This window comes from Mobula hypostoma, chromosome 24 (genome assembly GCF_963921235.1).
Source record: "Mobula hypostoma chromosome 24, sMobHyp1.1, whole genome shotgun sequence".
Classification (NCBI taxonomy): domain Eukaryota; kingdom Metazoa; phylum Chordata; class Chondrichthyes; order Myliobatiformes; family Myliobatidae; genus Mobula; species Mobula hypostoma.
This window is the reverse complement of record NC_086120.1, coordinates 38,217,775-38,230,527: the sequence shown is the minus strand read 5'-3', so window position 1 is coordinate 38,230,527 and position 12,753 is coordinate 38,217,775. Positions and strand designations below refer to the sequence as shown.

At 39.3% G+C, this 12,753-nt stretch overlaps 1 protein-coding gene across 1 annotated transcript in view; it reads left to right on the top strand.

The window, feature by feature from the left end:
• polrmt (polymerase (RNA) mitochondrial (DNA directed)) overlaps positions 1-12,753 on the top strand; it is an 87,870-nt gene that overhangs the window by 35,692 nt on the left and 39,425 nt on the right. The window contains exons 8-10 of the mRNA XM_063032688.1: positions 871-1,041; positions 3,800-4,036; positions 11,422-12,210. Of these exons, the coding sequence (XP_062888758.1) occupies positions 871-1,041; positions 3,800-4,036; positions 11,422-12,210 (1,197 nt within the window). The remainder of the gene's footprint in view (positions 1-870; positions 1,042-3,799; positions 4,037-11,421; positions 12,211-12,753) is intronic.

Sequence of the window (12,753 nt, the reverse complement as noted above, 5' to 3'; positions counted from 1 at the left end):
AAGGAGAAATTATTAAGTGTAAGGACTAATTCCGCTAGACGGATGAGAGTGGTGGTAGAGGGGATCTGGTTACATCTGGAATCCAAAAAGAAACAGAGAGCTTTGAGACCTTCCTGGTGGGGGATGGAGGTATATAGGGATTGGACATCCATGGTGAAAATAAAGCGGTAGGGGCCAGGGAACTTAAAATCATTGAACAAATTCATTGAAAAATTTGAGAAGTGTTAGGAACATAGGTGGGTGGGATTGAACAAGGGGGGATAAAACAGTGTCGAGGTATGCAGAAATGAGTTCAGTGGGGCAGGAGCAAGCTGAGACAATGGGTCTACAAATGCTGCTTTTAAAATATTGAAGTGATGATATATAATATGGAAGCTCTACTGTTGTGTCTAGCAACAAAAATATAATACTGTATAGTCCTTTTAAATGTGCACTGAAGTATCTGCCTATAAAATATTCATTATAAGGGTTGCTCTCCAGGACATGATTTAGCACTGTTTAATACCTAAACTTCTCATCAGTTAGAATTCAAAATTGCTTTATGTCAAAGCAGAAATTGGAGCACAGCAATGGTTCATGTTAACCTACTTTATCACCAATGTACATTATCTCGGGGCAAAAATAAATTAGATGGGCCATTAAGCCATTTCCATTCACTAAAACGTGGTGGAAGTGTGTAAATGTTGCAAGACATCTCTGATTGTTTATAATCGTTCTGAAGAATGAAGTGCGCACTTCTGGGGAATGTAAGAAATGGTGATGCTGTAATTTTGTACCTCAAATGTTTTTGAATTACTGAGCCAAAAGGAAAAGATGTCTTTTTTTTTTGACAAATTGATGATGTTTGAATGTAACTTGTATCTTCTTCAGTGTATTAACAGTATCCCTCCAAATGGAGAGGCATTGGTGATAATTGCAAAGGAATTGGGCAACAGAGTCTACAACAAGTATTCAATACGAAGGAAGATTAAAAATGAGATGGTGGACAAAATGAAAGACATTTATCACGCCTACGCTGAACTGTTGGCAAAGGATGCAGAGGTAATATTGATTAAATAATTGGTTTCTAGTAAAATTACATTTTCTTAATGAAGTGGAAACTGGTAATTAAGAAAGTATATGTTTTTCTAGACTTTACTAGAAAGCAGTCAATTTGGCAATTTTTTTAAAATCAAGGTTACAGTCGATCAGTAACATGTATGAAAATGATTGCTTTTCTGCTTCAGTATAATCCTGCCTGAATATTTCCTTGAATTATTTGTGTAAGCCACGCTAAAATTGTAACCAGTGAAATTGACACTTTCCCATCAGTTTTATGAAAACTTTCTCAATGAACCACATCAAGAAAGGATTTTATTATTGTTGTGCTCCTTCACAATACTCACAAATATTTCAATATTGTACACTCAGTGGCTACTGAGTGTATGTTTGCTTTCTTCTGCTGCTGCAGCCCATCCACTTCAAGGTTCAACATGTTCTGCGTTCAGAGATGCTTATCTGCACTGATACTGTTGTAATTTGTGGTTATTTGATTCACTGTCATCTTCCTGCCAGCTTGAACTAGTTTGGCCTTTTGCCTCTCAACTCTCTCATTAACATTGCATTTCCACCCACAAAACTGCCGCTGTGTAAACTCTAGAGACCTTTTCTTGAAAAATTCATGAGCTCAGCAATTTCTGAAATACTCAAATCACTTCGTCTGGCACTTACAATCATTCTTCGGTTAAAGTCACCTATATCACATTTCTTCCCCATTCTGAAGTTTGATCTGATCAACAACTGAATGTCTTGACTATGTCTGCATGCTTTTATGCATTGTTGCTGCCATGTGATTGGCTGAATAGTTATTTGCTTTAACAAGCAGGTATACAGGTGTACCTAATAAAGTGGCCACTGAGTGTATGGCATTGTTTTGCAGTAAAACATTTGTCTCTTTTGCAGAGCAGATGGTAAGCATAACGCTTTAAAGCATTTTGAAATAACCATGTAACAAGAGGGAAAATGAGTGCTAATGTATGGGGAAAATGTATAGATACTTGTTATGGCTTTAGTTTGCATAATGCACAATGGTGTGCAAAATGATATTATTAAATTGCAAATACTCATGAATATATTAAGAGAAAAGAAAGCAACATAAATAGAAATTGACTAGCATAAGGAATAGAATGGGTTCATGAATATTTCTTGAATTAGAAAAGAGTTAAGCTGTAATGATATGACATATCTTGATGTCTGGATCCTTTTTCTGGCAGCATCCTTTTTCTGCAATATAGCAAACTGAGGGATACTGTAAAGGACAGGCAACAACAGATGTAATTTGCTGTATAACTGTGTAGACTAATGTGTTTTGGGAGGAGAAAGGAGCAATGAGGGATATAAGCTCAAAACAAATGTTTGGAAAGGAACAGAAAGCGTTGGAAACATTCAGCAGCTCAGACATTTTTGTTCTGACCGGAAGTATTATCCCTGTTTCTCTTTTCACACATTCTGTTTGTCCTGCTGAGTGTTTCCAGCATTTGCTGCTTCTATTTTAGATTTCCAGCATCTGCAGTGTTTTTGGTTTTCATTGAGTTCAGAATCGGGTTGTTTATCACTGACATATGTCTGAAATACGTTTTGCGGCACCCATTCTGTGCAATACGTAAAATATGCTCTAAACATAGCAACACCACAAAATGCTGGAGGGACTCCGCAGATCAGGCAGCAGTCAATATTTCAGGCCGAGACCCTTCTTCAGGACTGGAAAGGAAGAGAGAAGAAGCCAGAATAAAAAGGTGGGGAGAAAGGGAAAGAGGATAGATAAAAGGTAATAGATGAAACCAGGTGGGTACAAAAGGTAAAGGACTGGAGAAGAAGGAATCTGATAGAAGAGAAGAAAGGAGGGGAACTTGGGGGAGGAGATAGGCAGATGAGAAGATGTAAGAGGTAAGAGTGGGGAAAAGAAGAGGAGTTGTTTAGGGGGAAAAATACCAGAAGGATAATCGATATTCACGCCATCAGGTCATACTATAAACTACAATAAAAATATATTAAAAAATAATTAGTGCAAAAAGGGCAAAAAATGTGAGGAAGTATTTATGGATTCATTGTCCATTCAGAAATCTGATGGCAGGGGAAAGTAATCTGTTCCTAAAATGTTAAGTGTTCGTCTCCAGGCTCCTATACCATCTCTGATGGTAGTAATGAGCAGGAAGAGACCATGTCTTGGGTGGTGGGGGTCCTTAAATGATAGATGTTACCTTAATAATGTTAGGAGTAGTTTGCAAGAATATAGTTTGGTTTTGGTTTATTATTGTCACATGTACCAGGATACAGTGAAAAGACGCAGATCAAATCATTACAAAGTGCATTGGGCAGAACAAGTTAAAACGATAACAATGCAGAATAAAGTGTAAGAGCTAAGAAAAAGTGCAGTGCAGGTAAATATTGAGGTACAAGATCATAACAAGATGGTTTGTAAGGTCAAGCGTCCATCTTGTTGTACAGGAGATCCGTTCAAGAATACCAGCGGGGTAGAAGCTGCTCTCGAGCCTGGTGGTACATGCTTTCAAGTGTTTGTATCTTCTGTCTGATAGGAGAGGGGAGAAGAGAAAATCTCCAGGGTGGCTGGGGTCTTTGATTATACAAGCAATGAGAGATGGAGACAACTCCATAGGTTAGATAAAGCAGAATTAGTTTGGATTTTATAAGTGGTAATATTTGGAACCTTTCAGTGGGTAAATTTAACGTGCTTCAAACCTTTTTATTCAATTGATTGTTACTCATGAATATAATGTTGTAAGTTATCCTTCAATTCTAGCTGAACAATTTCCTGCCTCGTGAGTACATGACGCATCTGGAAAGAAAGATGAACTCGGGTCCTTCACTGATCAGTGAAGATTCTTCCTGGCCACATGTTCTGGTCGTACAATTGGGAACTCATCTCGTGAATCTGATGGTTCGTGAAATTAAGATCCCCATAAACACCCAAAACGAAGCTCAGAAAAATCTTATTCCTGTTTTGTATCACATGTACAGCTTTCGCAGTAACAAACAGGTAAGGTACAGTTTTCTTTTGAATTTTCCATAGATTTTTGTTGTTATTTTAAAGAATATGCATTAGCCCATTGGTTTGTATCTTTAATTGTGAGAACAGGTTTTATTTTGCATATTAAGATTAATTAATAAGGTTTCAGAACAAGAGAAAAAGACTCACATTTATATTTGCCTCTTATGATCTTGGAGTATCTCAAAGTACTTCACAGCCCATTAAGTACTTTTTGAAGTTTGGTCATTATTATAAAGCAGGAAGCACAGTAGATAATTTGTATATTTGAATTTCTGTCTTGCTAGGTGAGATTAAAATTCTGATTTTTTTAATGTTGACTGAAGGATAAATATTGATCAGGACACCCAAGGTGGTACTTCAGTATAATGCCTCGGGATATTTTCCATCCAGCTTAGATAAAGCCTTGCAATACCTCATCTGAAAAATGACACACCTGACACTGCAGCAGTTCATCTGTACAGCCTCGGAATGTCAATCTGAAACTTCCTAGCTCAGCTAAGCCAACTGAAAATATTGCTCTTCACTAATACCAAACTAGATAGTGCTAATAACCCAAAATATGAGAAGCTTATTATATAAATAATGTTGCATGGGTAAAGCAGCAATAGTTGGGTAGAACAATTTTCTTTTGCTGCTTTTAGTTCAAGTATATTAATTGTTGGAATGTCAGTTTTGCATCAGTAGGTGAGACGAAAACAAAGGGACTAATAATGCTAAAAATATTACTTTTTGTGAGAAACAATCTTCTGCCCATTAGGAAAGCAAATGTGACCACTCACAAATTTCTGATGCTGAGCCAATTGTGCCGTCAGTATCACAGAAGCCCATTTTTTTTTCTTGGTCTATTCTTGAACTTGTTCCTAGAATCTTAGTTTTTCTACCATAAAAAGAAATAGCAGACCAATCACATACATATTCAGTTTCTCTCTTTCGAAATGAGAGCACAAATATTTTCCCAGGATAATTCTGGGGATGTGATCTGAGAAGGGGGAAATGAATGAAATCTATATTCATAGTGTTACGAGAATACACATAAAATTAAGATGTTTGCTGGCCTGGGCTAGCATCAGTGGCATCAGCAGTTGGCCTGCCACCTGCCCTCAGGGGAAGGAGAGATAAGGAACAATGGAGCAGCGTCTGGAGATGTGTAATGAAGGGATGTGGGAGAGAGAGCTGTCTGGAGCGGCTCCCCTCTTTGAACCTTGAACTGTTTGAAGTGATGGACAGGCGATACCCCAGCAGGGGGATAAAAAGGGACAGGTTCGCTAAGACAGACACACACGCCACCCGAGGTAACGAGACCCTGGAAGCGGTGCGCCTCTCACGAGTGGGTGAGAAGCATCAGACAACGACAAGGGTGGAAAGGTACGATCAGCGGGAACCCGGTGTGTGTCCGCCCTTGCCTGGGTGCCGGGTTCACTGCAGAGGATCGACCGCATCTGGAGGAGGGGTCACAGTCGGTGACCTCAGGTGACATCACCAAGGACCCGCCCAAAAGTTGCTTGTGAGCCATCCCGCCGGTCTGTGAGTGAAGCCGTTCTGAATGATCAGTTGTTCCTGTTCTCTCTGTCTCTCTTCCCCCACCTTGTCCATCGCCATGGCAACGATTACTGCGAACTGAACTACTAACTGGACTGAACTTTGAGTCATTTTGAAATTGGTCATTTACCCCTAGACAACGATAGAGCTTGATTGATGCTGTTATCTTACTTCTGTGCACATGTGTGTTTATCATCACTGAACTGTTGCATTTATTATCCTTTCGATTACTGTGTTGCTTGTTTCTTTAATAAAACTTTCTTAGTTCTAGTACTCCAGACTCCAACTGAGTGATCCATTTCTGCTGGTTTGGCAACCCAGTTACGGGGTACGTAACAATAGAAAATGGTGTTAGGGAAATTAACAAGATGGAAGACCTTTAAATCGACAGGACCTGATAACCTACGTTCCAGAGTGTTTAGGAAATGGCCAAAGATTTGATGGACCCATTGCTGGTTATTTCCCAGTGCTCAATAGATTCTTGGGAAAATCTATCTCTCAAACTACTTCAACCTGACCCTTGCACTTTATTTATCTACCTGCTTGTCTGACTCATCAGTGAACCTGGAGGTCTTTGTCGACGAAGCATTATGATGCTGGTAACTGTAACATTATACTCTGCATTCTGTGTTTTTTTTTGTATTACTCCAATATACGTCTGTATGGAATGATCTGCCTGGATTGTAAACGTAAGCTTTTGACTACATTCAGTACATCTGACATTAATAAACCAATTACCAATGGACTGGAGGATCACGAATAAAACCCCACAATTTAGAATAAATTAAATGAAGAGAAAACATAACTGTAGCCTGGCATCAGTAGAGGGAAAAATGGTAAAAGTAGGGTACGTAGAATTATGAAAGATTGAATGGCAGAGTGCTTTGAGAAGAGTGAGATCACTGCACAGTGTCAGTATGGATTTGCAAAAAGGAAATCGGACTTGGCAGATCTTCTGAAATTCTTTGAGGGTGTATCTGGCAAAAGAGAACGCGTGGATGTGATATATTTAGATTCCTAAAAGGTTTTCAGTATACGAGATCAGCAGATCTGGGATGATAGAATTAATGAATGAAGCGAGTTGGTGCAATTATGCATATATTTGCTAACGATTAGAACAATGAGAGGGTATGTTCAAGTTCGGTTTATTTCATCTGTACTGTACATGTATATAGTCAAATGAAACTATGTTCCTCTGGACCAGGTGTCCCCAACCTTTTTTGCACCGTGGACCAGTTTAATATTGACAATATTCTTGTGGACCAGCCGACCGGGGGGGGGGGGGGCGTGTTCAAGTAGGGTTAAACTCACCTCAACATGTCTTTTACAGTTAGAGTTGCCAACTTTCTCACTCCCAAATAAGGGACAAAAGTAGCAGTCAAATCCTGACGAAGGGTCCCAGCCCAAAACGTTGACTGTATCTCTTCCTATAGATGCTGCCTGGCCTGCTGCGTTCACCAGCATTTTGTGTGTGTTGATGGGACACTTGTGTTTATCCCAAGAAAGACTATCATGACTATGAAGCCTTGCGCAGTCACCTGTTTGCGCATGTGCATACGTGCCGATTTTTTTCCACAAATCGGTTTTGGCTTAATCTTCCCGACTACACTGTACATACGTTATTTCTATTTATATAGGCTGTATATTTATCATATTATTCCTGATTTTACTATCTATTAGTGTTATTTTAGGTTTTATGTGTTATTTGGTATGATTTAGAAGGTTATTTTTTGGGTCTGGAAACGCTCAAAAATTTTTCCCATATAAATTAATGGTAATTGCTTCTTCGCTTTATGCCATTTCGGCACGAAATGTTTCATAGGAACGCTCTACCTTAGTGGGGTAAATACAGGACAAGGGCAGTCCTGTATGGGACAAACCAAGTTAGCCCAATATACAGGATGTCCTAGCAAATACAGGACAGTTGGCAACCCTATGTTCAAGTTCAACAGTGTGTGACAGGGAATGAGGAAAGGTGCAGCTGACTCGTATCGTTTCCTAACGGCCCGGTAGCACATGCTTTTCGGTCGGGTACCGGTCCATGGCCCGGTGGTTGGAGACGGCTGCTCTGGACCACTGTGCACCCACAAAACATGCATCACACACAGCACCTAAAACAAAATATCATAAATATGTTAGTAAAATAAGAATATATTTTATGCATTTTAGGTATTATATATTAAATATGGAATATACATAGTACTGTGCAAAAGTATTGGCCACATGTATAGCAAAGGTACTCAATATTTTTGCACAGTACAGTAGTAATTTTATGTATTGCACTGTACTGCTGCAAGAAAAACAAATTTCTTGACACGTGAGTGATGAAAAACCTGATTCTGATATGGGTCTCTATTGCAGACTGAGAGTGGGAAGGGGGCAGGGAGAAGGGAATGATGGTCGGAAGGGGAGTGGAAGATTCATAGAGACATTCTGTATTGATCAATAAACCAATTTTTTGGAATCAAATTACCTTGCCTGGCGACTGAGCGCTGGGTGTGTCCATATCCGTGCCACTTCCGCCCCAGACTTCCCTTCTCTGCCATCTGTCCCACACCGCTCCCGCAGCACAGCATCCTCACCATTCTCAACATCCTTTGCTCCTATCAGATCTTCAAATTCTCCCTCCCCTCCACATTGAAAATTACCGTACTGTGCAAAAGTCTTAGGCACCTTAGCATATATACATGCTTAAAACTTTTGCATCGTATTGTAGTTATTCGAGTGGCAGGGTGAAGATGCGTCTCTGCTAAAGAAGATGTAAGGTACTTCTTCTCCACCCCCACCCCCACTTCCCCCTGCTGGCCTGCAGCTTACCCTTGGGCCAGGTGTAGCATCTGGTTAGAGCCCCCTCTGATCAGGGTCAGGTGAAGCCATGGGAGCAGTTGGTGGACAGTCATAGAGTAGCTGGTGCATATCACAAGTCCTGGTTATGTGACCACTGACACCGGTCAGACAGTCTCTGAAGAATATTGATAATGGCTGTGGTCACTCATCTTGTAAAGACACTGCCCAGAAGAAGGCAGTGACAAACTACTTCTGTAGAAAAATTTACAAAGATTAATCATGGTCATGGACAGACTATGATTGCCCACGTCATCTGACGCAGCACATAGTGTACACACTGTAGTTATAGCAGGTCTATCTATTTTAATGAGACTGGACAGAAGCAGGTGCAAGCAGATGTTCCATTGTAAGAAGCTCTAGAATCAAGGACACAATCTAAGGTTAAGGAATAAATGATGAAGGACCTGAAGCAAAAAATGTTTTCACTAGGGTGATAGACCTGTGCAATTCCCTACCACAGAAATGAGTTAAAGCCACATTATTAAATATATATTTGTCAAGGTTCTTAAGGCTAATAGAAATCAAGCGATGGGAGAATTAAAAAAAACCTTGAATGATAGGTTCAGAGGGCCAAATGGGCTTCTCTTGCTCCTATTTCTGCTAGCAGGATTTTTATTTAGCATCCATTCAGGCTTGGGAGTATTGTGTTACTATAGCTAATTAGTTAACATTTCAATGAAGTAGGGAGCTGCAGGGTGTTGACCCAGCAATGTTAAAAGAAAGACGATTATATGGCTACCATGCTCATGGTTGTTAATTTATTTTTTTTACCTTTTTATCTTCTGGGTCGGCAGCTCAGGATGAAATCTCTTTGAGGTTGGTCTGGTATCACAGTAAAATACCAATAGGTAAAGTTAGAAAATATTCCATTATAGGGTACTGTATTCATTTGCCTCCTTTGTCACCACTCCCTTGATGGACCAGACAAAGCTCATTCTGATCATCCCATACGTGTCATGAGAACTGTATTCCATAGGGCTTATGGTAATGTAAATAATCTTGAATCCTGTAGATGACATCTGTTTTCTCCAAGGGAGATTCAACATTTTTTTTTCGGAGAAGCAAGGCTTTAGACTATCATCGTGGTCAATGAACCACTCCTTTTAGAACAATATTTTCACTCAATAGCTAATTGAGACTTCATCCATCTTTATTAACTCATCGTATAATAGCAAATAATGAGATCTCATGAACTGATAACAGTTTTTACAAATATATGTTTTTATTATAATCTAAACTACATGCTCATTCATTTTAGGAGCAGGAATAGATCACTTGACCCTTGAGTCTGCTGTTCATTGACGGCTGAACTGATAGTACATTCATCTGCATCAAATCATAAGGGTTGGGATAGAGTCAAAGTGTTTAACTGGATCTTAAAGTATTCAAAGGCACTGCTTCAATCATTTTTTTGAGGAAAAGTTCCAAAGACTCATGACCAAAAAAAAATTGCCTTGCATTGGTCATAATTTTAAATAGTGATCCCACCTGGTTCTGGCTTCCCCTACACCCAGCCTGTCAAGAAATTTGTAATTTAGTTAAATCTAAAAGCCAGTTATATTATTGTTTTTAAGATCACAAAATGAAAAACTCATTCTCAGCTATGAATGGCGAATAACATATAAGTAATAGTGAAAACATGTTTTTGGTGGTGAATATTTTCTAAGTGGCGCTCTTATCTTTCCACTCAGCTTCTCTCACCTTTGATGTCAGTGTATAAATGCCTTCAATTTTCAACTGGTTCCTCAGGCAAAATACATAAGAATAGGATAATTGAATCATGCGGATAGTCATCTGGGAAAAGAAAAAGTGACTGTTCATGTTACTTTACAACAGGCACCTGTCTTATTTAGTAATGGAGCTGTGTGTAGAGGGGGAGTAAATTACAAGATGTTTGAAAACTATTAACCCAGGAGTAGAAGTTTATAGATAAAAAGAAATATAGATCATTAATTAATGTAAAGATAATGATATAGTGGATATATCAGAATTAGGTTTATTATCACTGACATGCTGTATGTGGTGAAATGTGTTGCTTTGGGGCAGGAGTACTGTGCAATTATATTTAAAAATACTATTGTTACACTAAGAAATATATAGAAATAGAAAAAGTGAGGTAGTATCATGGTCCATTCAGAAATCGAATGGCAGAGTGGAAGAAGCCTTTCTTAAAACATTGAGTGTGTGTCTTCAATCTCCTGTATCATCCAAGTCATACTCTCTTCTCATTGCTACTATCCTCCCTGATGGCAACAGTGAGAAGAGTGCATGCCTTGGATGGTGAAGATCCTTAATGATGGATGCCACTGCCTTGAGTCATTGTCTATTGAAGATATCTTCGATGGTGGGGAGGCTAGTACCCATGATGGAGCTGACTGAGTTTACAACCCTCTGCAGCTTTTTCTGATCCTGTGCACTGGCCCCACCATACAGTGATGCAAAGGTATATCTGTAGATATTTAGATATAGATACTGTCATTATTTTAAAAAATATGTATGTTGCAACTATGCACTTTTCTAAAGTTTAAAAAAGTTATATGTAAAGCTTGATTGGATAAATTAGGACTTTATTCCCTGGAGTGTAGAAGAATGAGGGGAGATTTGATAGAGGTATATAAAATGATGAGGGGTATAGATAGAGTAAATCCAAGCAGGCTCCTTCCACTGAGGTTGGGTGAAACTAGGACTAGAGGTCATGGGTTAAGGGTGAAAGGTGAAATGTTCAATGGGAACATGTGGGGGATCTTCACATAGGATGGTGTGCATTTGGAAGGAGCTGCCAATGGAAGTGGTGGATGCAGGTTAATTTACAACTTAAGAGAAGTTTGGATAAACACGTTGACGGGAGGGCAATGGTTCAGGTGCGGAGTGATGGGTTGGATAAAATAATAGTTCAGCAAAGAGTAGATGGGTCAAAGGGCCACTTTCTGTGCTGTAGTGCCCTATGCTGCTGATTTTTTTGCTTAAATTGCATTTTTCTTTTGCAGATTGGCTTCATCAAACCACATCCTATTCTAACTCAAATGATTTCTGAAGCTGCAGAAACAACTTTGACCTTTGACTCCTGTGTCATGCCAATGGTATGCCCACCCATCCCATGGACTTCGCCTAGGTTTGGCGCCTATGTTCTGAGTCCCACGAAGCTGATGCGGTGCTTGGAAGGAGCCCTACAGCATCAGTTGCTTTTGGAAAAGTGTAAAAGCAGTAACTTACACGCAGTATTAGATTCCCTTAACCAACTTGGAAACTGTGCTTGGAAAGTGAACAAACCAATGCTTGATTTAATTATCTCTATTTTTAATGACAAAGGAAGTGAGAAGCTGGAGGTCCCACCTCCACTCTCTGAAGCTCCAGATATGCCCAAGTATGACTCAAAATCTGACATGACTCCAGCAGAAAAATCTTTCTTGAAAAGAAAAATGGCTTGGGTCAGGAAAAAATCAGCTGAAATGCACAGCCTTCGAATGGATGCCCTTTATAAGCTTTCCATAGCCAATCATCTCAGAGATGATGTATTCTGGTTTCCTCACAACATGGACTTTCGAGGAAGGACATACCCTTGCCCTCCATACTTCAATCACCTCGGCAGCGATGTTACTCGTGCCGTATTATTATTTGCGGAAGGAAAGCCTTTGGGAGAACATGGATTAAATTGGTTGAAAATTCACCTTGTTAATTTAACTGGGTTTAAAAAATCATGCTCCCTCAAAGAGAGACTTTCTTATGCTGATGAAGCAATGGACGACATCTTGGATTCAGCTGATAAGCCTTTAACAGTGAGTGAAAATAACTCAGATGTGCCTGTCTTTATGTGGCTAACTCATTGCATATGCATGTTATAATTTTCCAATTGACTGTTTGAATTGTATATCTTAAAAATCAGAGTTGAATACTTATGTGGATATGTAGTAAAGAAGTATCGGGTGATTGCTACTTCTGCATATGAAGCTATCCCAGGAAGGGGGATAAAACCTCTGCATTATTTGTTTCGATTAATTATTAGCAGCATTGGAGTTCTCTAAAATCATTTATACTTGAAGGATGAGATGGCAAGGACCAAACTCTTTGGTATCATTTGATAATTCAATTGTAGTCTCAAGAAACCTCACCTATCTGAGACCCAGTAAAGTTTTGGATGATATTAAAGTTACAGAGAGTAGAATGAGGGCAGTTGGCAAGGATATCGGCCAGAAACATCGACTGTTTATTCTTCTCCATAGATGCTGCTTGACCTGCTGAATTCCTTTAGCATTTTGTATGTGTTATTTTGGATTTCCAGCACCTGCAGAATTTCTTGCATTTAGGATTAATTAAGTCTT